The sequence below is a fragment of the Hemiscyllium ocellatum genome, chromosome 9, assembly GCF_020745735.1.
Source record: "Hemiscyllium ocellatum isolate sHemOce1 chromosome 9, sHemOce1.pat.X.cur, whole genome shotgun sequence".
In the NCBI taxonomy this organism is placed as follows: domain Eukaryota; kingdom Metazoa; phylum Chordata; class Chondrichthyes; order Orectolobiformes; family Hemiscylliidae; genus Hemiscyllium; species Hemiscyllium ocellatum.
In genome coordinates this window covers 75,897,916-75,924,914 of record NC_083409.1, presented here as the reverse complement: position 1 = coordinate 75,924,914, position 26,999 = coordinate 75,897,916, and the positions used below count along the sequence as shown (strand labels likewise).

At 38.0% G+C, this 26,999-nt stretch overlaps 1 protein-coding gene across 3 annotated transcripts in view; it reads right to left on the bottom strand.

Annotated features, from left to right (window-relative positions):
- Nucleotides 1-3,880: 3,880 nt before the first annotated feature.
- Nucleotides 3,881-26,999, bottom strand: part of pik3r3b (phosphoinositide-3-kinase, regulatory subunit 3b (gamma)) — a 558,098-nt gene continuing 534,979 nt past the window's right edge. For all 3 annotated transcript variants that reach the window (XM_060830478.1, XM_060830479.1, XM_060830480.1), the window contains 9 exons: nt 23,195-23,306; nt 22,591-22,689; nt 16,388-16,568; nt 15,280-15,405; nt 11,833-11,975; nt 10,236-10,412; nt 10,002-10,076; nt 7,487-7,657; nt 3,881-4,757 (listed from right to left, as the gene is read on the bottom strand). In XM_060830478.1, coding sequence (XP_060686461.1) covers nt 4,559-4,757; nt 7,487-7,657; nt 10,002-10,076; nt 10,236-10,412; nt 11,833-11,975; nt 15,280-15,405; nt 16,388-16,568; nt 22,591-22,689; nt 23,195-23,306 — 1,283 coding nt within the window. In that variant the 3' untranslated portion in view covers nt 3,881-4,558. The remainder of the gene's footprint in view (nt 4,758-7,486; nt 7,658-10,001; nt 10,077-10,235; nt 10,413-11,832; nt 11,976-15,279; nt 15,406-16,387; nt 16,569-22,590; nt 22,690-23,194; nt 23,307-26,999) is intronic.

Here is a 26,999-nt window from a genome sequence, read left to right as displayed (position 1 = left end):
AAGCTAATAATCAATTTAGTGTCAGTTAACAGTCAATTTTATATTGTAGTCCTCTGATCTTCAAGTATTAATCATTAAACAAAATTTTCCTGAGGGCCATTTATGCTCAGGAGAATGCTTATTGAACAATAGCACCATTTCCAAACCAAGATCCCAAATGTGGAAATATGAAATATTGCTATATAACCTATTGCTCCCCTTAGTTTCTTCCCCTTTGGTTTTTAACTAAAGATGCATTGTATTATTCAGCATATGGTATTAGTTCTGGAAAATTCCCTTCAAAAAGAAAACATTTTTTAAAACAAAGTTGAGAAGCCCAATCTGTGGATGAATGGACATGGATTTTTTCGATCATATCTTCAAATACCACCATGAACTGAATATTTCCCAACAGTCCTGGAAAAACTAAACACAAGGCAATTTCAATTACACATAGGTATACAAACGTGTCAAGGAACTGAATGCACTTCATAAACCATGTCTGTTGCAGTGACAAATCTCCATAATATTTTAAGTAAAATAATAATTCAAAAGAAAGAGCCTGATATTACTTTACAGCTCTACTTTCACACTCAATCCCACTCAGATTAACACTGGAGAAATTTCATAACACTTGAATATGAATCCAAGCCAGGACTGAATCACTGGAATATTCCAGCTCTTTAAAAAAATTGTAATCAATTATAAACTTCATTTATGAATGTCTTGCAAAAGATTCTCCAGGAAACCTGGTGAACGTCTCCTGTCCGAAATGCGATTTTCCTGCTTCTCGGATGCTGCCTGACCTGCTGTGCTTTTCCAGCACCACTCTAATCTTGACTCTAATCTCCAGCATCTGAAGTCCTCACTTTCGCCTAGGAGATGGTGTGCTGATAAGCAACCGGTTCCACATTCACTCCTTCTCCTGCCACTTCAACAGCTAAACTACAGCCACAAAATCGTTACAGAAACTGACCTGCCCTTTCACTGGGAGATTATGGGGGATAACGAGGAAAAGGCAGACAGGATTTAAAAAAGTATTCACCAACTCCAAAGATATAGATTGGACAGTCTGAGATACTTCGGCACTTCACCCAATATTATAACAAACTTTAATTGTTGGCTACATGTACAAATTAAATTTAGGTAAATAATAAGAAAAACATTGATCTGAAGCATCAGGTTTTAAATAATGACCATGAATCAATTGCCAATTTTTGGAAAAACACATCTGTTTCACTAATGTCCTTTAGGGAAGGAAACTGCCTTCCTTACCTGCACTGGTCAACATGCGACTCCAGACTCTCAAAAATGTAGCTGATTCTTAACTAACCTCTGGGCAATTAGGGATAGGCGATAAATGCTGGCCTAGCCTGCGACGCCCTTATGAATAATTAAGAAAAATTCAATTCAACACATTATAATTTAACCCAATTAAACAGTATATAAAATTTGTGTATATAGAGGTCAGCATGCAAAAGCTTATCACTTCACAAAAGGAAGCCTATTAAATTGAATTTTTAAACTCAAAGCTATTCCCAACTCCAAAGCCCTCAGTTTCAAAATATTCAACCTGGCACTTGGATTTCAATTGGACTGGAGTTTGGGCTTCTGACCACATGGTAACTAAGTGACACAGTTTCTTTTAAGCCTTCCTGGTAAATATTAGCTGCAGGGCAGGACAGTCTGGAAAATAACGCCAAAATTGTCAGACTCAAGTACGGTTAATGAGAAGGACTGTCTTTTCTGATTGATTTCACTTACTCCTCCCAGGCATCAAATGGAAGTGCTGCACTGCCATGAAGTGCTTCAAATATAGAAGACAGGCGATGCATTCAGGGATCAGCAGCTGTGTATTCCACAACAGAGCAGCATGACACTCCCTAGTAAATGTGGCAACAGGCTGTATTTTCTACTTGATAAAATTTAGAACCACAAACAGATTATAATCAATTCTTTTATCTGGCACAAAGTTGATTGGTAGTGGGATGCAGGGTTGATGGCCGGGGGGGGGGGGGGGGGGGGGGGGGGGGGGGGGGGGGGGGGGCAGAGAGGAAAACTTAGAAAGAAGGGGCATAAAACTACAAGATGACATCCATAGCAATGCCAAGAAAAATCAATATTTCTACAACATTCCAAATACAGCTCATTTTGCACTCTGTCGGATGTTAAACATTTAATAAAAATTTGACCTAATTACCCAGCCTTAGTATTTAAATAAAACAAGTCTCTTGGGGAAGGATAAAGTACCTTTATAAAAAGAATTCTTAAATATTAGCAGAAACACTCAAATGTTTCTCTGAATCCTTTCCAGTGCTTCCAATATTTGTATTTCAATCTTTTTCAGTATGCCTATCCACCCACCCTCCCTCACTTCCTGTGAACGCAGGAAACATACATTGTTCAACTCCATTCAATAATTCTGGGTCTGATTCACTTCACCACTACAAAAAAAAAATTCAACAACAAAATAGGATTGCTCAAATATGGAGAAGAGAGCTTTTAGTGAGTGGGCCACAGTTACAGCTGCACCATTCATAGCAGTGGAAAAGCACCAGCACCAATTTGTGCACAGTTAAGAATTAAAAAATGTTTCCATTTTCCTTGTGATCTCCATTTGAACAGGGACCCTCACAAAGCCCAACGGCAACATTTAATTCAACCCCAGCTGCCCTCACCTAGGGATGCATTTGTCTAGCTCACTGTTAGCATATATTACATCAGATGTCTGCAGTAATATTAAAACCGCGACATACTTCTAAAATTAATTGCATCTGGATGGCATGAAAAAAATCCTAACTTCTTACCATGTTCTGTAAACATCTAATTGCCTGGGCATTGAATTAGAAACACAGAACAGATCCTGTTCACATGAATTGCATTTTTCCCAGAGTCCATTACTTTTTGCATACATTGAACAACAAAACGCAGAGAAATTTGAGCAGTGGCAAATACTGGTAAAATGGACCAATGCTCCAAGGGAAGTGGAGAAAAAGTGAGAGAGGTACAGAGTGGACCAAGCTTTGCTCATTAGAAGTGAGAACTATACGGTGCTGGGCTTTGTAGACTGTTGGCAGAAGAAAAGATAACAGTCACTTTGCACACTTACAAACATTATGGATCCTATTACTCCAGATCTGGAAATAAAACAAAACCAAATTTGAGTGAGATCAGTACTGCAAAAATTAGCTGCCATCTTTTTTTGTTTCTTCGATAAACATCTGTAAAATTTTTGAACTGCACAAAAAAATGGCCAGTGCATCATGGGGCTCTTTTCCTGGATGAGCCATGTTCTTAAGATATAACATACCAGAGAGCATGTTCAGTGGCTTCTGAAAGAAATTTCTTACTCTATTTAAAATTAAGCTGTTCACAGAAGCTCCAACATCATTATCACAACATCCAAAATAAATCAGACGCACAATAAAAGTCACGTCGAATTGACTTGTTTTGAAAAATATGAAAGGTTAAATAAGTGGGTTTTTGTTTTCTACAGGAATACGAATAGGTAGCACCCACCAACTCATCCTTTCTCATTCAATTCACCATCAGTCCTTTAGGCTAGAAGATCTTTCTTTGCCATCCAGAAGACTGAAAATAAAACAAGATTATTCTGTTTCTTGCCCCCACACCCTAAATCCAAGTAACTTTAATGTACTTGCCCATTACAACAATGTTTTGATGCTCATCTTCTGAGTTAAATATGAGTGGTCAGAGTAAAATTGCAAAATTTCAGTTCTATGTTAATAACATTATGCATTTATGTTTTTATTTTTTTTAAAGCACAAATTCTGGTGTAAATATGTGCGGCTGCAGACATCTGACTGAACATTTAAATGCTAAAACCAACATTAAAAGATGCCCTGGTCTTTTCATTTTAGTTTTGTGAAGAGCTCCAGAGTCACAGAAGCCATAAAATGTTCTTTATTTGTATTTCTTTTGTTTCAATTTGTACTCCAGTACATTGAAAACGACCCTTGTGCAACTTTTTGTTTTCAAATTTTGCCAGTTTTAAACTTTATGTCAGAAGCTCTCCTGAATGCCTTTGGTCTTCTTTCACAGAGTTCAGTGTCCTCCAACAAGTGAAAGAAATCAGATAACATGGTCAAGTCTAGTTCAAGAAGAATACATTGACTAAACTAAAAATGCAAAGAGGACTTCTCCGTACATGGGTGCTCTTGTCAGAGTTGCACTAGATATTGTAGAGATCAGAAATTAAGACTAAGAGTTCTCAATGGCTGTTCCATGAAAAAGAGCGTCTGAAAGTTGGAGATTTTTAAACTCTCATGATAAATAGCCTAGAGCCATCAGCACCAGACTGTTTGGACTTAAGTTTCAGTTCCACACGAATGACACCAAAACAAAAACCAAAGAAAAAGATACATTTCCAGTTTCTTTGTGTTTCTCTGTGACTGAAATAAAAGCAAAAAACAAAGTCACAGTTGGAGTTTAGGTAGCACCAGGTCACCTGAACTCTTGAGTACGCCCCTGTCCTGTTCATATTCTGTACTCACTGTGCAAAAGCAGCCAAGTACAATGCCCTCAGTGTTCTGTAATCTGTCATTGCCAACTTAAAAATTCATCTGCGCAGAGAGGGCAGCTGGCTGTAGACGGGGAAAGCCAGTCTCACATTCAGAGAGTCATTGTGTTGGACCAGTGAAGTTTGTTGGTAATGCAGCACCAGGTCTTTAAGAGTGCTGTACAAGTTGTATGGTTCAGCAAATCCATAACCCCTTGGTGTGCTGTAAATGACGCAGTGCTTCACTTCTCCATCAGCGCTGCAGGAGACAAAGCAAGAAATTATTAGCAGGAGACAAATCCTATGATGGCACATCTTAAGCAAACAGCTTGTTTCACTGATTCAGGGCCAAAGTCAGTCAACACAATGGTTGTTAAAATTTGTAGCTGTAGATTTAACAAGTCAGAGTTGTAGAGATTTACAGCACAGTAATAGACCCTTCGGTCCAACTCATCCATGCCGAAACAGATATCCTAACTTAATCTGGCCCCATTTGCCAGCACTTGGCCCATATCCCTCTAAACCCTTCCTACAGATATACCCATCCAGGTGCCTATCAAATGTTGTAATTGTACCAGCCTCCACCAATTCCTCTGGAAGCTCATTCCATATACGCACCACCCTCTGCATGAAAACATTGCCCCTCAGGTCTCTTTTATATCTTTCCCCTCTCACCCTAAACTTATGCCCTCCAGTTCTGGACTCCGCCACCCTAGGGAAAAGACCTTGTCTATTTATCCTATCCATGCCCCTCATGATGTTATAAACCTCTCTAAGGTCACCCCTCAGCCTCCGATGCTCCAGGGAAAACAGCCCCAGCCTATTCAGCCTCTCCCTATAGCTCAAATCCTCCAACCCTGGCAACATCCAAATAAATCTTTTCTGAACCCTTTCACGTTTCACAATATCCTTGAGATAGGAAGGAGACCAGAATTGAACACAATATTCCAAAAGTAAAGTTAGTAACCAGATATCTTAAATATTATAAATATTTATCTAATTACCTGGAGGTAATCCGGTGATACAGAAACCAGTGTTTATTTTTGTACATTTATCATTGCCTACTACATTAATAAGATTATCCCTCACCCTTGTAGCAAACAGCATTCCTATGGAAACTATTTTTTCAGAAAGTAAACCCTACCCCTTAACTTGAAAATGCCCAGTGCAGAGTGAGGAAAATTTACACTTACTAAACTGTTCTTTTCTAATTCCTTTCCAAGCCAGTATTAAGATCAGAAGGCATCTATAACAATTCATGCAGAAACTATTAAGTTTAAATGTGACCACTTCAGGTTGCACGTAAATTCTAGTTCTGTGCAGAACTTGTAAAGAACAGGGACAAAGTCACTTTTCGATTCCCTTCCTCAGACTTGAAATATTTAGATGATACCCTTTCTTACTTCCAATAAATCCAGATTTAGAGATCAAATGTTTGATAATTTAGAATTATTATTATCGAATTTTGAATAACACACAGTAAAAGGACCAATATTGCACAAAAAAAATTAAGCACCATCACATTTCTATTTTGAAACAGTACTTGTACTTCCCATGACCATGTTTAGCCTTGAATTCCTTGCAATTGCTTCCAAACTCTAACTTAAATACCTGATTTTTATTTTATTACCATCCAGAGGTTTCCCTCCAAACTGTTTAGAAAAGTAAATTTTTAAAAAAGTAGTTTATATAGATCCAATAAAAATGTATTATTTGTAAGGAAACTAACATTTTCATCAAGAATTGTCTGTACTTTTAATATTTAGTAAAGTTGACTTTAATGATTTAAACAATCTAGATAAGATTTACCAGCTGTTTTCCATTATATCTTCTTCATGTGGTGGCTTATTTTGGATAGCCTCTGAACGAAGAAGAAAAATCTCCCATAAGGTTATGCCCATTTAGAGATTGGCAACTATAAATGGAAGTGCATCCATGCAGCTGGTCAAAGTGCCACCAAGGTCTCTTTTCCCTGAAGAAAGACTGCTTTTATTCTTTGAGGCAGTCAGATTTTGGATTTTTACTGTACTTTATTGTGAATGCAGCAGAAAGGCATTCTTTTTCAACACAATCGCCCCTTCTGAAGCATATCGAACTGCTCAGTCTGTCCCACAGAGTACTGGTCACATGCCAGGCCTTGTAGACAAAGAAACTTCAATGTAAGCCTTGGTACCAGTTCTGAAGGGAGAGCTTCCTATAGGATGAAGCGTGCCCTAGGTCTGCCCCCAAGCTATAGAAATTAGATGAATGAAAATAAAATTAGAAAAATGCCTAGCTAAAGGAGAAAGTATAATCTAGGGATAATGTAGAATGAAAAATCACATTAATGCGTCTACAATATTTTTAAGGCATCTGTCATGCACAAGCTTTCTATATATCTCACCTAGAAAAGATAATATGCTAATTTTATGATCTGACTCGAGGGAATTCCCTTATGTCCTTTAACTAATGCTCCTTTCACTTTTGTTTTAAACATCAGCTCATACCTTGTTTTGCGATAACTCCTCCCAATACTGTCTGCCAAACTGAATAGCTTATTCAGATCTCATCGTGCATTCCTTTCATTGACTGAGAAACCTGCTCCCTCCATTCATCCAACAGCTTACATCCAATCTCTGCACTACAATGTCTTGCTTTTCTTTTACTTTAGCCAAATGATAGGGGAGTAAATCAATGTAAGGTACCACCATTATTGGCAAGGAACGGAGAGAAAAGGGCAAACAAAAAGGACACAAATAGAATGAGGTATCGTGAGAAGTATTCAAATATGACTTACATTGCAGCTATTGCAAGTGAAATCTGCATTATTTTCAGAATTTAAATTTACAAATGACTAATGACACATGGCACCGGTTCCTGACAAATTCCTTCAAGCAAAATCACAAACGGAATACATGGCTGGAAAGAAACTGACTCAACATGGCATCAACAATGGAATTTTCTAAAGTCATAATTAAGCCTCCAATAAAATAAAAGCATGATACTTACACCACAGAACAGGCATAGCAGCCCTTTTTACTACTTTCCCTGATAAGGAAGGCACCATCTGACTTTCCTCGTAGTAAATCTTCAGCTTGTGTTCGATTAATAGCTCCTACAAACCAGGTCTTTTCATCATAGTGAGGAAGGTTTTCATCTTCTTCAGTGATAAAATATGTGCTGAGATGAAAATGTTTGTAATGAGTTATTCTACTGAGCCTTCAACAGCATTCTCAAAAGGAGTGATATTAGAAATTGTTGCTACCTTGTTTCAGAATTCCAACTCTACGATGAATTCATTATTTACATTGAACTGTGAGACCAATGTTACAGCTGTGAATTTATACCAATCATTTGTTACACAATGACTGATTCCATCCCTCTCTCTGAAATCAGTCTGTTCGGACAATCTTAGCATTAGGTTTGATGTTGAGATGAGCTTCTGACCTCATTCATCAGTAAGGCTGTCTATCTCCACATCTCAACCAACACTAGACTTCCTGATGATGGGTTTATGCCTGAAACGTCAATTCTCCTGCTCCTCAGATGCTGCCTGACCTGCTGTGCTTTTCCAGCACCACACTCTTGACTTGGATCTTCAGTATCTGCAGTCCTCACTTTCTCCAACAGTAGTCTTCATCTTATCTCAGCATATTTGTTTTGAAACACTCATTGTACCTTCATTACTTCTAAATTTTCACTATTTCAATGCATTCCTGGCTGGTCTCACATTGAGGCCATCCAAAACTCTGCTGTCCTTGTGTTAACTTGCAGGACTCATTCCCCTGACACTCCTGTGCTCAATGACAGTGCCTATATTGGCTTCTAGTCAAGTAACATCTTCATTTTAAAATGCCCATGCTCGTTTTCAAATGCTTCCTTGGCCTCCCTGTCTTTGTTATCTCCTCCAGTGCTCCAACTCTCCAAAACATCTGAACTCTTCTAATTCTGGTCTCTTGGGCTTCCCCAATTTCAATGCTCCACCACTGGTGACATGCCTTCAGTTGCCCAGGCTCTGAGCCTCTCTCTAGCCTCTCTAGCTCACTTTCCTCCATTATGAGTCTCATCAAAATCCACCTCTTTCACCTAGCTTTTAGTATCAGACCTAATATCTTCTTAGCTGAAAATGCGTTGCTGGTTAAAGCGCAGCAGGTCAGGCAGCATCCAAGGAACAGGAAATTCGACGTTTCAGGCAAAAGCCCAATATCTTCTTACTCCCTTAACAGTCCTATGAATCAACTTGGGACTCTTCATTACCCTAAGGCTGGTATATAAATACATATTGCAGTAAAAGAAATAAAATATGTTTTTGAATTTTATATGTTAAGTAAAATTGCTGCAAATAGGGTCAAATATCCCTTTTTTTTACTACCAGTCAGTTTAGTATAATGAACTGAATCTGGCTACCTGCAAAATTGAATTAAAATCCATGGAAACAGAAGAGCCTGTTCTATCACTAAGAAACTGACGAATTTAAAAGATACTGGGTTCTCAGTGCTTTATATTACTATGGGTCTGTCTAATTATGGACATTCCCATTAAATTCCAAGTAAGGGTTCATCCCACAGCACCAGTTCTGCTGACCAAAGTGGCCCACTAGGCACTCGCATTCCACGCTAGCGAGTTGGGCTTCCTACCCATCAAAATTGGACACTGTCAACAATTGCATAACTGGTGGTATGCTATCAGGTACCATAAGCATACTCAGTGCAAGTTTTTTGATAGGATTTGTAAATGTGATCTCAAGAAAGTTCACCAACTCTTTGAACTCATGTTTGGACTCTGGAAAACTGGATATGAGCTCAGATTTATTGCAGTCTCCAATAGGAACTTTTTTTTAAAAATGTCTGATACTTCACAAAATAGAATATCAAGGTAAAAACAGAAATCTGAAATTGCTGGAACAAGAGGTTACACTATGATATTCTGATGAAGTATCTCTGATTAAACGTTATCTTTTCTGTTGATACTGATACATTAAATTTATCACCTGTTTCAATTACTCATTCACATTCATAATCTGTCTGATTAAAATATAACAAAATATTGAAAATGATCCTACGTTAAGATAACACGATTCAACTTACATTCCTTATAAGACAAAATTTATTTTCAAAGAAATAAAACCTTTAACTTTAGATAAAATGTGTTATTCTCATTTTGATAACTAACAATAACGAACAATGAGGGATGGGTTGAGATTAAGTTTATTCCTTCATCGTATTCAACACAATGGATAGCTCCAAGAGTAAGTTCATTATATAGGTGAACAATAATTTATTATTCTAGTTCACTTTTTATTTTAAGAAAAAGTCTCTTTGTGGTAACATTTTTCCAAGCTACACAGAGGGTGACCCATTTTTACACAGATTCCCTACCATTTTTGAATTTGAACATACTTATTGACAGCAAACTTTCATAGAAAACCTTCTTAAGGATCGTATAACTATACCCCTAGTTTAGTTTTAGGTAAGAGGAAAAGTAACTAATATTTTTCAGTAGAGTCATTGACAATTATACTCACTCATCTGCATTTTCATTTTTGATTCCAAGCCAGTCATTTATTCGCTTTTGACGCACTCCTTTGTGATTGAGCCATCTGCAAGACGGAGGTAATGGTGGTGAGGGCAGGGGAGTACAGAGAAAAATGAAAAACAGAAAACCATAAATTTTCATCTGTTTAAATTGCCAATGTTTGACCATATTTTGCCACTCAGATAATTAAATCCAACATAATTTATTTTCCATTTATACTTACACCAAGTACTGATCCCTGATTTTACGTAGTTGAATTAGGTCAGGCTTAATGCTGTTCATTTTCTTGTCAATTTCCCGGTTATCTGACGCTTGTTTCTTCAGATCCTGTTCCAGGCGTATCTTGCTGTCATGGATCTCTCCAAGACGAGACTTCAGTTTTTCATAGTTCATCATTATTCTATCACATAATAAAATGATTTTTCAATTACTGGTAAGAAATGCAAATCACTCCATCTGCCAAAAACTCAGTTAAACAAAACCGATCAATATATTGATTTTAGTACATTTTAACAGAGAAAATACTTATAATGATGCAATAAGCCAAAAGCCTGTTCTTTCCCATAAACACATGATTGTTACAAAAATTGCAGAGATATTACGTTTGGCCTATTGTCAACGCTGAAGAAGATACGACAATGTATAAGACATGGACAAACTGACAGAAGAGGTCTAAATAGCAAATTAATAACAATACAACTGTTAGGCAATACTTTTTGACAGCAAGCTTTCATAGAAAACCTTCTTAAGGATCGTATAACTATATTCCTAGTTTAGTTCTAGGTAAGAGGAAAAATAACTATACCTACATTTTGGAAAATTACAGTAAAATAGGACAGGAGGAAAAGAGTCACATAATCTTAATGTCACTGGCAATGCAGATATTCAAGCAAGGTTGAGAGGATGAGTTCAAATTCCACCACAGAATTTCATGGAATTTCAACTCAACTAATATATCTGAAATGTAAAGCTAGTCTCAGTAAGATTGATGATAAAACTAAAATAAGGCAAAAACTCATCTGGTTCATTAATATGCGTTCGGGGTAGAAATCTGCCATCCTTACTCAGTCTGGGCTTCACATGACTTCAGACACACAGCAATAAGGTTGACTCTTAACCATCTTCTGAAATGGTTGAACAACCCATCAATTCAAAAAAAAACTAGGAATGGGAAATAAATGCTGGCCGACGCTCACATTCCAGGAAAGAACAGAAATGGATTAATGGTTCAACAAAAATTAATAAAATTAAGAAAGTCATTAAAAATGCAAATGAGACACTGGAATTCATTTCTAGAGGTACAGAATTAAAATTTGGAAAGGGTACATTAAACCTGTAGGATGCTAGATGTACATTTAAATTGCTGAGCACAGGAACCTCCATGTAAAAAAAAAATCAAAGTACTGGAGAAAGTGCAAAATAAAGTGATAATGATTATACCAAAATGGACAGGATCAAACAGTTGGGGCCTTTTTGAGAGAAAAGAGAAGACAGAGAGGTGACATCAAGGAGCTCACTCTCTCACAGAGTAAATTGAGGAAAATAGTAGTCGTGCATTTAGGGAAGAGTGAATTAAGCAAGAGGCAAAATGGAATAGAAGATAGACTGATAGGGTGAAATAAGGTGGCAAAGAGGCAAGTCTGCAGCACACAATGGTCCAGACCAGTTGGACCAAATGACTAATTTTGATGGAAGTTTCAAATGAAGTTTCTGATTAGGAGTAATTTCCTGCATTAGAATCGAGAGAGGACGGTTTCTTTCATTCACCAAGCTACTCCATATATTTAAGATTTGAAGAAAAACATATAAAGCAACAGTACCGCTCAATTTCCTTCTCATTCCCTTCCCTCCGAAATCTCTCGATATATTCTTTGCTGTAACGTTCTTGAGTGTGACACTGCTCTTCAAATATTTTAATTGTTTCATTAAAAGCTTCAATTGCAGTTCTTTTCATTTGTATTTCCTGTTGGAGACAGATAGGTTTTACCTTTAAGTGACAGGTTTACAAGCTTTATTTCATAAATATTTCAATAAGATTTTGCACCAAAATTTCTATTTTTAACTGCAATATGTAAAACATGGAATTTTTGTGTTCTGTCGTAAAACTACAGTTTACAATCAATAAACATCAGAAATGGATGCAATATTCTTTTATGAATGTTACTTGGTACTCAATGGTGACCCTGGAATACACAAAAGCAATGCAAAATTCAATTTTGCAACTCTTTCTCAAAAATGAAGTGATTTAGATTCTAACAGTCATTGAATCATGGTTCCTATGGTTTTGGTCAGAAGTTCTGTCTGGGCCTTTACCTCCATAGCAAGTAAACACCTCAATTGAAATGAAGTTCACATGTTTTAGAACCAAGCAGCTCAATCCATCTCACAGACTAATGACAGTCTGGTTACCGATCTGCCCCTTTTCAAAGTCACATTGAACTGACGGCATTAAATGCCACAAATTATGGCATTAAAACCCATGTATTAAACAAGGAGAAAGGGAATTTGCTGTATTCTAGCGTTTTTGAAATTCAAGCTTACAGTATAAACAGGTGTAGATTGCACAGTAATGCAAATCTTCCATAATAGTGTAGAGGGTTGAGAATCAGCATTGGAAAAAGGGAATGGTCGGAACCTAAATGTACAGGTTTATATAAAGTCATCCATTTCTTGCACTTGATAAGAAAGCTGTATCACAATGCAACAATTTTAGGACAAAGACAATACTGTGCACTAAAATTCTCCACGTCCATTGCTGATATCTGCAAAGTCACAGATCAATATGAACGGAGGCTACAATACTCATAAAAAAAACGAATGGGATTTTGGGTCAGTATGAGAGAAGGAGAAAGTAAGGACTGCAGATGCTGGATCTTCGTAGGATATGTGGAACAGTCCACCTTCCGCAGCTACACTGGCACCACCTCCCCACCTTTTCCTCCGCTACATCGATGATTGTATTGGTGCTACCTCATGCTCTCACGAGGAGGTTGAACAGTTCATCCGCTTTACCTTCTATCCCAACCTCAAATTTACTTGGACCATCTTAGACTCCTCCCTCCCCTTCCTAGACCTCTCCATTTCTATCTCGGGCAACCGACTCAACACAGATATTTACTACAAACCGACCGACTCCCACAGCTACCTAGATTATACCTCCTCCCACCCTGCCCCTGTAAAGATGCCATCCCATATTCCCAATTCCTTCGCCTCCGCCGCATCTGCTCCCAGGAGGACCAATCCACGACCGAACAACCCAAGTGGCCTCCTTCTTCAAAGACCGCAATTTCCCCTCCGACGTGGTCGACGATGCTCTCCACCGCATCTCCTCCACTTCCCGCACCACTGACCTTGAACCCCACCCCTCCAAGCGCCACCAGGACAGAACCCCACTGGTCCTCACCTTCCACCCCACCAACCTCCGGATACATCGTATATTCCTCCGTCATTTCCGCCACCTCCAAACAGACCCCACCACCAGGGATATATTTCCCTCCGCACCCCTATCAGCGTTCCGGAGAGACCACTCCCTCGTCAGGTCCACACCCCCCACCAACCCAACCTCCACTCCCAGCACCTTCTCCTGCAACTGCAAGAAGTGCAAAACTTGCGCCCACACCTGCCCCCTCACCTCCCTCTGAGGCCCCAATGGATCCCCCTTCCATATCCGTTGCAAATTCACCTGCACCTCCACACACATCATTTACTGTATCCACTGCACCCGATGTGGCCTCCTCTACATTGGGGAGACAGGAAACTTGCAGAATGTTTCAGCGAACACCTCTGGGACACCCGCACCAACCAACCCAACCGCCCATGGCTGAACACTAACTCCCCCTCCCACTCCACCAAGGATATGCAGGTCCTTGGCCTCCTCCATCGCCAGACCCTGACCACATGACGCCTGGAGGAAGAGCGCCTCATCTTCTGCCTAGGAACCTCCAACCACACAGGATGAATGTAGATTTCTCCAGCTTCCTCATTTCCCCTCCCCCCCACCTTATCTCAATCCCAACTCCCGAATTCAGCACTGTCCTCTTGACCTGCAATCTTCTTCCCGACCTGTCCGCCCCCATCCCCTCTCCGGCCTATCACACTCACCCTCACCTCCTTCCACCTATTGTATTCCCAATGCCCCTCTCCAAATTCCCTCACCCCTACCCTTTATCTCAGCCCGCTTGGCACACCAGCCTCATTCCTGAAGAAGGGCTTATGCCTGAAACTTCGATTCTCCTGCTCCTCGGATGCCGCCTGGCCTGCTGTATTTTTCCAGCACCACATTTTTCAACTCCGTATGATATAATCAAAGTTTTTGAAGACTCAGGTAGCTACTTTTACTAATGAGAGAAAAACAAAAATTAAGGAAACTGCATTCAAAAACTATATTAAAATGCACTGAGGAATAACCATTTCTGCAAAGAATGCATTTTTGAGGACTTGGCTATATAGATCTGACCCAAGTCACAAAACAGAAGAGAAACTTGAAGGACCGGATGATGTGTTCCACATCTCTTAATAAATATAATTGACATTACTGATTATTAAAAGGTAGCGATACTTGAAACATAACGCCCAAAGAAAGCACACCAATGGTGGTAATGCACAGATCAGACATCTTTAACAAACAATTGAGAATTGTGAAAACCTTCCTACAAACATTTAGTGGAAATATAATCATGCATCAGTGCCAACAGAGCCAATAACAGCATGCAGGACTCAAAAGTAAATGAAGCCATCTCAAGTTGGAATGCCATCAAAAAAGAAAGGAATGTGTTAAGGTCAACTAAGCCAACAGCCTTACAGCGTATGTCATTTATTCCATGCATTCAGAAGCATAAAGCTGGAAATATATTCGCCTATTCCCATCCTCAAGTCTCAATTATCTAGCCCTTGCCCGTTCACATATTTCTTCTCTTGCCCCAGCAGCAGAATTCGAATTCCACTGGTTGGATTAAGTTACCGCTTTACAATCAATCAATCATTGTTTAAAAAAAAATTACTATCAATTGGACTTGTACTTTGTTAGGAGAAAGTGAGGACTGCAGATGCTGGAGATCAGAGTCAAGAGTGTGTTGCTGGGAAAGGACAGCTGGTCAGGTAGCATCCGAGGAGCAGGAGAATCGACGTTTCAGGAAAAAGCCCTTCATCAGGAACCTAAAGGGCTTATGCCCAAAAGGTCAATTCTCCTGCTTCTCGGATGCTGCCTGACCAGCTGTCCTTTCCCAGCAACACACACTCGACCTTGTGCTTTGGTATGTTAGATGTACCTGCGATGTCCGTGTGTACTCTTCATAAAGCCGATCATATTCTTTACTCTTATCCTGATATTGGTTATGATATTCCTGCAGTTTTTTGCCAACAGCATCAATATTGTCTTCCTTCACCACTTGATCCTGTTGAACAAAATGAACAGTACATGATACAAAAGCTATGTTCTCATCAAGATTTGCGATACCACAAAGACAAACATTTGATTTTCTTTATTCTTTCATACAGAATGGGTACTGCTCTCAAGACTAACATTTGGTGCTAATTCCAACTGCCTTTAAATTGAGTGGGAGGGAATATTCCCTCTAATTCTTTTAAAATTCGTGTGCAAACCTCTGATGTCCATGTGCAGCATCAACTTCTGAACCCAGACATCAATGGTCAGCATGGTGATCACCCCAATTTTAATGTGTATACCCTCACAGTAGATGCACACAGTCATGCAGCTTTGAAGAAGATGGTTTGCTGGACTATTTCAGAATGCAATTAAGGGTCAACCATACAGCTGTGGATTGTGGATCTTGTATCAGAGAAATGCAACAATCCGGGCAAGGATGGCAGACTTATTCTCCTAAAGAGCTTAGTTAACCAAATGGTTTTTTTAAAAAAAGTAAATTAGTAACAGCTGCTATGGTCACCTTTACTGAGACTAAACTCTACATTACAGATTTATTAATTTAATTCAAATTGCATCAGCTGCTGTGGGTGGGATTTGAACCCATGTCTCTACCTCCCAAAATATAATCCTGTGTGAAAAAAAGTGAAGACTTATCTGTACAAGATGCAACACTATCTATCCACGCAGCAATTCTGGTACCAAACTATCAATCAAATTCATACCTGCATTAAAATCATGGTGAAACAAATCCAGAACCTGAGGCATCTGGCCTATTCATGATTAATTGTAAATTGTAAAATATGTTTGATATGACAGATTAATCTGTCACATTAATTACCTTTTGACTATATACATTTTAAATAGGCAGTCAGCCTTCTTACAGTAACCACGCCTCATTGAGAACTCCTATATTAACATGCAACCAAAAATCCCCATGATTAGAGAGGGGCTCAACTATCAAATCCAGGAAATAAAAACGGTTATCTTACCTGCTGGAACTTAGAGACGGGATACATTAATTTTACATCCAATTTTGGGTTGTACTGGGCAAGTGACTCATGCCTGTAATGGTTAATGAGTTCCACCACGGAATTAAAAGTGAGTGGGTCGGAGAAGCCATATTTTCCATCTCGATGGTATATTTTGATTAGCTTGTTATTGCCTCCTTTCCTATAAAAGGACAAATATAAAGGCAGTGGTAATTTGTGCAGCTAACATGCAAAAATAGATCAAAAAAAGACTGCATTAAGGCAAACAACAGCAACAAACTGAACTTAGTTAAACAGCCCCAGCCCTTGAAGCAGAGATCTGGACAACGTCACAGAGAATTGAATGAGAGTTGTAGTTCATCTGGTAAAACCTTTGCCTCCAAATCAGACCGTTTGTGGTTAAATTCCGACTCCAGACTTGAGCATAGTAGTCTGGCTGATGCTCTACTGCAGTAGTGAAGAGATGCTGCATTATCAGAGGCACCTTCTTTTAAATGATATGTTAAACTAAGGCCCCATCTGCCACTCAGGTGAGCATAAAATATTCCAAGACATTCTCTCGAAGATAAGGACTGATCTTCCTTAACCAGCATTACAAAAACAGACAGGGCTGTTTGTGGAAGTTTGCTGTATGCAAACTGAGTTGCTGTGTTTACTCCACAGTAACTACATTCCAAAATTACATTTGCTGAAAGGCATTATGAAAATGAAACTCTTGCCTTTATTATTATCAGCCTTTTAATGCACATCTCCTTGATGGTCAGTTTGCATATAATGGATATAAAAGGGTAAAATCGCTATAGTCCTACCAGACCATAGGGCCGCTCTCTCAGAGAGACACGATTGGTGGTGGATAAACATGAGGGTCACCATGCCTCAAATACGCGGAGAGGTTGCAAAGGAGAGTTCTTCATGGTAACCTCGGATGATGCAGGAATTGAACATCTCTGCATTGCAAACCAACTGTCCAGCCAACTAAGTATAGATAGCTTCCATTCTATCATTCAGAAGTGCATTCAAATTCAAGTTAAATTGGATCCACCTAAATCCTCAATGACTTTTCACTTGATATGGATCTTAAAATGGAAATCTAACCATCCTGACAATAAAGTAACAACTTGAAAAAAATAGAATAACTCCATCCTAAAAGAGATATGTTTTCGTACCTGTGATAACCAACTTAAAACAAGGCTTTTCTATCACCAGTTAAATCTCAAGTAAGACTTTAACATTATGGTAAACACAAATAATTCACATTTGATATCCTTTAACCTCAATTTTTCAGAAAGACCAACAGTCGATAGCATATACCAGTATCTGCGTTTTCCAAGTTTCATCCTTATTCAAAGCAGGCTTTTTAAAGTTGATCTTTCTTTCATGTTCTTACATTGGTTGCAAGTTGCACACTGTACGAGAAAGCTAAGAAAAGTTGTCTCCAAAAAAAAAAATCATGGTTGACCAGAGTGACTGGCACCAAACTGAGTAAGGCTTGATCACCAACTGGCTTATTGCCTCAATGGGCACCAGTTAAGCTCTTAATGGTATCATCAGACAAACACTAAAGAAGCAAGCCCAAATCATTTGTGTTGCTTTTGTATGCATTCAAGTAAACAGCAATAGATTCTTTCCGGGAGAAGCTTGGGTCAGGTCTAAAGCCCAACTCCTCGGTTGGGAGTCATGGCTTGGGAAGTTGAAAGAATTGACTAGAAGTCAACACAAGTTAAACAAAACAAAACAAAAAAAAACAGATTTCTCCTAAAAACTTCAGAGCAAATCTTTTTCTTCTCTTAAACTGAACCTTGAATTTCTATATCAATGTTAAATGTGCTATAAGTTGAAAGTCTCACAATGTTGCTATTGGAGCTCTAACAGGTGATGGGGACAGATAAAAATAATGTAGCTTGTTTTAGGTTGAAGGCCCACTTGAGCACAATCAGTATTAAGACTCCAGTATATGACAAAGCAAGTGTTGACTTTTGGATGGAATATTAAAGTGAATCCCTGTCTATCCTCTCTGGTATAGCTAAAAGATCTCATGGTGCACTATTTTGAAGAACAGGGAAACTATCCCAGAATTCTGATCAATAGTTACCATTCAGTTGTCAACGCTAAAAATTGATTATCTGGTTAAGAATAATCGCTGTTTGCAAAGATTTGCAGTGTGAGAGTTTCTTATAACAGTGACTATATCTAAACAGCATTAATTGAGTACAAAGCATTTTTGGTTGTCCTGAGTTGGGAAAGGCACCACCATAATACAGGACAAGCTTTTCTCAAGATTAAACTAAACTGACAGGGGAATGGGCATCAGCGTGTAAGAGGAATCAGGAGCAAAACAGGAATAAAGGAGAGAGAGGAAGCAATTTTTAAATCTGCAGCCATATGAAGAGATTTTCTTGCATGTCTTAAAATATTCCATCCCTATTCAATCTCATGTGTTCCCTTTCAATGTGCTAGTTGAGAAATCTAATGGCATCTCCATTCAACCACCAGAAGCCTAACCTCAAGTATATGATGTGCTTTAGAAAGGTCCATGTAGAATAAGTCTGGCCTCATTAGCAATTTTGTAAATATGGTCCAAACCAGCATTTTTTCCCCACCTTGAAACAAAAATGGCAATCTTGACAGAGGTAAACAAGATTATGACAGGTGTGCATAGACAGGCAAGGTTAATATCCATAGATAGACAAGGATAGATTTAGTATTCTGGGCAAGACATGCAGGAAGAATGTGAGGAAAAACTTTTTTTGTATGGCTAATCATAATGACATAGAACTCACTGCTCATGCGAATGGTGGAAATACAGATTGTCTATGATTTCAAAGGTAAATTGAAAGGACACTAAGGAAATAAACGTGCAGGCATAGAATAGAAAAATGAGTCTGACTGCATTGATCCATGGGGCATTGACATGAATTTGATGGGCCATGTGGTTTCCTTCAGTGCCATAAATGACTTGTACAACTTTTTCCATTTATATTCCTTTAATACCTTGGTCACACTCACAGTAAATACCAGATGAGAAAATATTCTTGTTCATTGCGTATGAACTGAATTTTTGATACATTTGTGCTTGATTTTCATTTTTTTTCAGAAACACATTGTATTTTGATTTGTCAAAAGTATGTTGCCAGCTACTTTCTGTTGATATCCATTCCTGGTATTGCAAACATCAGTTATATCCTAAAGTGGTGTTCTAATTTGTAAACATAGTTAGGGTAGGCTTATAATATGTATGGAAAGATGTGCTTTACAATAATACTAGTTATAACTGCTGCAAATTTTGATCAGATACAATTTATCTCCTCCATATATCAAATAAACAAATTTATCTTCACTGATTACCCAGTGTGTTATGGTACTCTTTAGCTTGATGTTGAACTATACAGATCAAAGACATACCAGATTGAGTCACTCTTTTATAGAGTTATTTCTTGCTACCAGGTAGCAACTGCATGATTACAGTTTGCACCAACATTTCTAACTATTGCCAGGTATAAAGTGGATGCAGAGAGGTGGGGTTGAAAAAGCTCCTATTACCTCCCTATGCATTTAGTGAACAGTGCATTTGTACAGGAGATGAGTGAAAGAAAGACTGGAGATTGCTGTGATATCTTTCCCCCCAAAAAACTGTTGATATTAATTGTACAACCTCACACATGATAAAAAGCAATTTAGTCAGAAATCAGAGGGATGTCAATGCCTTTGGAGACAATATGAAGTTAATGCTGTTCAGACAGATAAAGCTGTAGACTGGGAAAACAGAAAAAGAAAATGCATTAACAGACACTAACTAATCTCTCTTTCTAAAAAAAGAAGAGCAAATATAGTAAAGTAACTGTCTTTCAAAAAACCTTTTTTGCAATTAAAAAGCTTAGAAGTTGTGCAAGAGTTCTTAGCATTACTTCACCAAACTTTTTAATAAGCTAATACTGAGGCTGAATTAAGGGAGAACAATGCTGTGCTAAAAGGATAATTGGCTGCATTAACAATTCAAGCAGTTATTTGTGCAGCTTTCCAAGAAAATGAACCAGTGCTAAGTAATACTTTTAGCCAAACCAGTACAATAAGATTAAAAGTAAAGCAGAGATGGTTTCCTAATCTGCACTGATCATTTACTCTTTTTTTTTTACTTGATCACAATGGAAATAAAACACATTATGACTAACTGTAACCTTTTAAAATATAGTGGTGGGAAGTCAAATGTGACAACTATCATGTGACAATGAAATAAATCATTCAACAAGACACTAATAGGAATTAAGGGCTACGAGGAGAATGCTGGTAAGTGGAGTTGAAATGCCCATCAGCCATGATTGAATGGCGGAGTGGACTCAATGGGCCGAATGGCCTTGCTTCCACTCCTATGTCTTATGGTCTTATAATAGTCTGCATTAGAAAGTCCATGTCACTATAATATCCATATTGAACTGGGTGACAAATAACTTATATATTTAGTGTTGAGGTGATCAATGTAAAGCACATCTTTCCATACACACTATAAGGCTACCCTACCATACTTACAAATTAGAAGACCATTTCAGGATATGATTGATGCCCCCAATACCAAGAATGGATATCAACAGAATCCAGGTGGCAACATACTTTTGACAATTCAAAATACAATGCGTTTAAAGAAAATTAAACAAGTATACAAAAAATTCAGTTCTTAAAGAGTGGACAAGAATGATTTTCTCATCCAGTAGCTTGTTTAATGGGAGTGTGTCCAAGGTATTAACGGAAAAGCATTGTTTAGTGAAAGAGGAATGAAATTCATTGTTGACTGAGCACAATTGCCAATTCTAATAAAATCCCAGAGGACTGTAAGGAAAACGACTCAACAACCCAGTTATTATTGTTTAACTAAACTTCCAAAAAGCTTTTGATGAAATACTACAAAAAAAAACTACCAAACGCATTAAATTTATGGGAAGATTTTTGAGTCAGGCTGTCATGGAGACAGGAAATAGTTATTTGTGATAGAAGCACTGCATAAGAATTGATTAATACTGAACTTCCACAGAAATTGGTACTGGGGCAGTTATACAACCACATCTTTATCATTAACTTAAGTGAAAGCATCAACAAAATTATTTGCAACTTCATAAATTCAAAATGAGATCTAGATGTAATAGATCTAGATGTAATTTACCATGAAAGTGCAACACATAGCAGAAGGAACAATTGCAAGCATGAACGGGTGACTGCATGAGCTTATTAAGTTAACAATAAGATGCTTAAGCTGTATAATTTATTGAAGGTCCACTAACAAAAAAAAGTGAAAATTATTAGAGAATTAATTACATTGATAATTAAAGGAAAGTCGTACTATTCCTTCCTTGAACAAAAAACTCTGTTCTAAATATGGCTTGAACTAAAGTGTGGGCCAAGACTGAACACTTATTATAGGCGATCAAGGCCCAGCAAACAAGTGGCTAGCTTCGGAGTAGGTTCAGAAAAAGGTTTAGCCTTGGAGAAATATGATTGAAATCTTTATAATGTAAAGATTACACTTAGGCCTCATTGATCTGCTATTGAATAAGGACAGGAACAGAGAACATAAGTAAACATTGCAAGGATGCAGAATTAACTTTGAAGCCAGGGGCATTTCTTTTTTACTGGGTGTTGCCAACTGCTAGAATAAATTGTTGGGATAGTGTCGGAGTTTAGATTTGTTGCAAACATTCGAAGGGGAGTTGGATGAGATCACGTAAGTGACAAGGATGTGGGTCACTGAGATTGGAGTCACCTATCTGGTTTCCCGAAGCTTAAACTCTTGCCGTCGGCAATCATGGCAAACTTTTGTTCTGCTTTCCTCCTTCCTCATATAGGCATAGGTTTTTCTAGCCTTTTCCAGGAGATTACATAAGTGTAAAGCGACATACAAGATGGGTCATGCCATGACATGCCAGGCTTAATGAACCCAGTGCTGCGCCTTCTATTTGCTTTCTGTCAGTTGAATTTCTGAGGATGCTGCAAAGATATTTATAAACATGAGGTTCCAAGAGTGAGCAAAGGGTGTGGGGATGACTTCTACATTACATACATGTTGCTTGATTCTAAAAAGTCTTTATTAAATACCAGTGTGGAAATTTGAGAATACATTAAAGAACTCATCAAATTAGCAATGCCTTCCCTCCTCAAATAAAGTGCAAAGCAACATTTTGACAAGAAAAATTCAAATATTCCAACTTATTGTGTACCTGAGGGTCAACGTATAATCTCCCTGCATCTTAGTAGAAGCATCCCGCACAAGGAACGTACCATCTGGCATGTCACGCAACTTGTCATTCACTTCTTCCCTATAAATAAAAGTGGAGATTAGACTAAGCCAGTAGCTATTTATCATGAACAAGTTGTTTTATCCTGGCAAAGCTGCTCCTTTTAAACCTGCATGTGCTAGATTACCACATTGACAAAACTAGTAATATTGTTTTTTTAAAAACATTAATTATACATTGTTGTCACTCCAATTTATTATACAATGCCTCATCATTTTACCCTTTAGTGCGTCTTTTGTATCTTCTATTTAAGACAACTAGCTTTGCTTTCCTGCTTGATCCCACATGGGTAAGCCCATTAGGAAAGTTCCTGCTTGCCAGGCAAGATTTTGTTTAAAAGCACATTGTTTGATATAATTTGATAAAAATTTTGCTTGACACACAAAAACTGACTTTATGATATTGTTAGAATTAGCACAAATGGATCTATGTCCTTCACTACGAAGTCAACTGGTTTTTTAAAGCAAAGTCAGCAGCTATATCTCAACAGCTGTTAGGATGCACCAGACAGAGTTGATATACTGACCTAGAGATATCTCCCCAGTACCATTCAGCATCTTGTAGAGAGATGCTTCCACTATCTTTCATTCCATTGGCAGTTATTGACGTCATGGGTTTAGGTGGCTTCGGAGGAAGAGCTGCAAGCAATAGAAAGAGACAAAACAAGAAATAGAAATTCAAAAGTCCTCTATATTTCTTCTTCACAACAGTAAAATACCTGTGCTTGAACAGAATGGTGATACACAAGCAGCAGAGATTTTGGCTGTTAATTTACTGATTACTCATTTTGATTTGCTATGTTCTTATTTTGTTAGTTTCTCTGGTGGCAATCTCCATAGTAGGTAAGAAATTTTGGATCAAAGCTCCTGAACCACCTGATGAATGCTGCAGGTGAACAGGAACAATGAGCCAGGCCAGCAGACGTTAACAAACAAGGGGAAGAATGACTCAACAAAAACAGAATAAAAACAGGAAACACGGGAAATATTCAGGTCAGACAGCATCAATGGAGGCAGAACAAAGATACTTTTTTTTGTTTAAATGAAAGGTCATTAATTTGAAACATCAATTTAAAGGGAGCAACTACCTAATGGGATACCAACAATTTTTAAAGTCAGAGTTGAAAGTGTGTTGCTGGAAAAGCACAGCAGGTCAGGCAACATCCAAGGAGCAGGAAAATCTAACCTACTTGGATATGTTACAACATAGAGGGTAAAGTGACCTCTGATCCAGAGGTAAGGACATTACCATTGTGCCACAAGATCAAAAGGTAGCCAAATCTGTTGACTACCTATTTTCCACCTAAGGGTATTAAAACAAGGTGAGGAAATTAGTTGATTGTGGAATTGTCCCCTTTGAACAGAAGACAGTCAATAACATCCTCTTATTCCAGAAGGGCAAGAGATAACCTAGGATGTTTAGGACACGTTAGCCTAATATCAATTGTAGATTTGTTAGGTACAGCAGTATTGAGCTTTTGAGCAAACACGAGTCGACCAGAAAAAGTCAGCACGGACTTGCAAATGATGCACCACATTTGGACACAGGAATTACTGGTAAAAACAAACATTCATTGTCTGTTCCTAATTGATCTTGAAGGCAGTGGTGAGCTGTTTTCTTGAATACAATTGAATGTTTTTTTTAGGCCATTTCAGAGGATAGTTCAGAGTCAACTACATTGTTGTGTGCAAGGAGTCACATGTAAATCAGATTAGATAAGAACAGACAGATGACTTTTAATCTGAAAAAACACCATTTATGAAAGTTACAGATTTTTACAAAACTCAGTATTTTAATGATCACCATTAATATTGTTTCATTAATTGAATTTAAAGGGGGTAACTAATGAAATAGATAAAAGGAGTACCTATGGATGCCATTTATAAGATTTCGAGAAGTCATTTGACAAGATTTGATACAAGACAAAGATTGGGCTGCTAACTACTCGCCTGAATCGGAATTGGTTCGGACTAGAATACCAAGTAGGAATAATGAGTATGCACCCAAACTGGCACGATGATCACTGGCATCTTCTGGGCATCTGTACTGGTTTGCAAATCTTACATCATGTTTACAAATGATTTTGATGAAGAGACAGAGAATCAGACATCTAAGTGTGCCACTTATTTTAGTGCTGTCAGCAATATAAATGGAGCAAATGGAAGGAAATAATTGCAAAGGAGACGTGATAAACTAAATGAGTGGGGAAAATCTCAGGTGGAGTCCAATGTAGGGAGATTCAGAGGTCACCAACTTTGAACCCAAGGAAAGACCAAAGTATTTTCTAAATGCTAAGAATCTAAAAACAGTACATGATCAGACAGATTGAGTTATCTACGGAATCAGTGAAACCTATTGAACAAGTACAAAATAATTAAAAAGATTAGCAGAATGTTGGCTTTCTTTCAAGAGGGTTGAAATAAAAAGGGGCAAATTGTGTACCAGACTGTACCAACATTCTAACTAGAAATCGACTGGGGTTTGGTCACGCTACCTCAGGATAGATGCATTAATTTTGGGGGGAGATGACGATGCACCAGAATGGTAATGGGGCCATAGGTATTACATTGAGAAAGATTGCATTGACTTAGACTTGTGTTTTCTTAAAAAAAACAAACATTCAACAGGCCAATTAATTGAGGTTGAAAATGTGTAGCTGGTTAAAGCACAGCAGGTTAGGCAGCATCCAAGGAACAGGAAATTCGCAGACCTCACTTTTTACTCAATTAATTGAGGTGTTTGAGATGATTTAAGGATTTGATGGTAGGGTGGGGCTGGAGAGGAAAAAAGAGTCGAGAGCAAGAGACCACGCATTAGACAAAGAACAAGAGAAAATAAAATAATTTCCTTTGATGGGAGAGACCAGAATATGTTGTTCAGGATGAAGTCAAACACCTCCTCACATGAGGGCTAATGGAAATTTACAACTCATTCCTAAATCAAAAAACAATGACAATTTTTAGGGAGTTGGCTAATTCAGTTGGCTATAAGGCCAGTATGTGAATTGATTTCATGTCAACAGCATAGGGATTGATTCCTAGGGTTTGATTCCTAGGGTTCTTGTGGCACAGAAGTTTTGTCCCTACCTCTGGATGAAGAAGCCTGGTTTTAAGTTTCTCCTGCTGCAGAAGTGTAAGGACATCTCTGAACAGGTTGATTAAAAGATCAAGGGTTTGATTCTCATTCTGGCTGAAGTCTACTTAGGGTCTACCTGCTTTAACTACCCATGGCTGAAATTAAAAATCATGGCACATTGCTGCAGTCCACCAAATAATACTTAAGGGCTTGTCTTAAAGTAGAGAACAAGATTTCTTTGTGTTCGGCAAGGTTATCAAAGGTAATTTGGCCCAGGCAAGTAAATGGAGTTGATATACAGGTCAGCCATGATCCAATTAACCGAATAATGAAGCAGACTCAAGGAACTGAATGGCATACATATGCTGCTGTGAAAAGTAGTTTCCAGTTGATTGAAATAGTGTCTACACTGAAAATATTTTAACACAGTTAAATTATCAGATACAATTTTGAAGATCCAAGGTTAAATTGAACCAAGTTTCTAATCCAAGTGATCCAAGTTTTGGATACTTCAGAGTTCTTAATCTAGAAGAATTTTGCAGAAATCAGTGTTTAAGACAGTGAAGATAACTTACCCTATCTGCACTGAAGATAAACCGATGAAGGCAGTGGTCATTTAGGAGTAATTATTAGTTTCAACATTGATGGAAAATTGTTATGCAAAAATCACAACAGTGCAGAATTCTACTGATGTAGGAGTCACAGTTATACTCTAAGCTTTAAAAATAAAAGTCTTAGATAATGATAACTACTAGATATCAAGTTTCATAAGCCAGCTTAAACATGTTGAGGAACCCTAAAGGGTTTGCCCTCATTCAAATAATGTGCTGAACAGTTTTATGCGCGAGAACCATCATCTCTCAGTTTCAGTTTCACTACATTGTTGGAAATTATTCACAAATGATACAGAATTCCCACTGGTAAAGAGTAAATGGAGATGATGATTTTCATTTTGGGTTTTCCTTCCAACTGATTTTTCTATTTTATTTTGATTCAACATCAATCCCCAACATGTGAAATAAGCCTCCACGTATTCTGGTACTTCCTACCCAAATGAAACTTGTATTGAGAAATAAATTGTAACATTTATCTCCAATTCCTCTCTGTGCATCTTTCCCTCAATATCTGAGATCTCAGATTATTCCCCCAAACGGTCAAGACATTTAATTCAAGAACTGAGCAAATTCATCTAAAGACAAAATGGAACATGTAAGAAGCATGTTATTGTTATAGATGTTAGTACTGTCTGAGCTAAC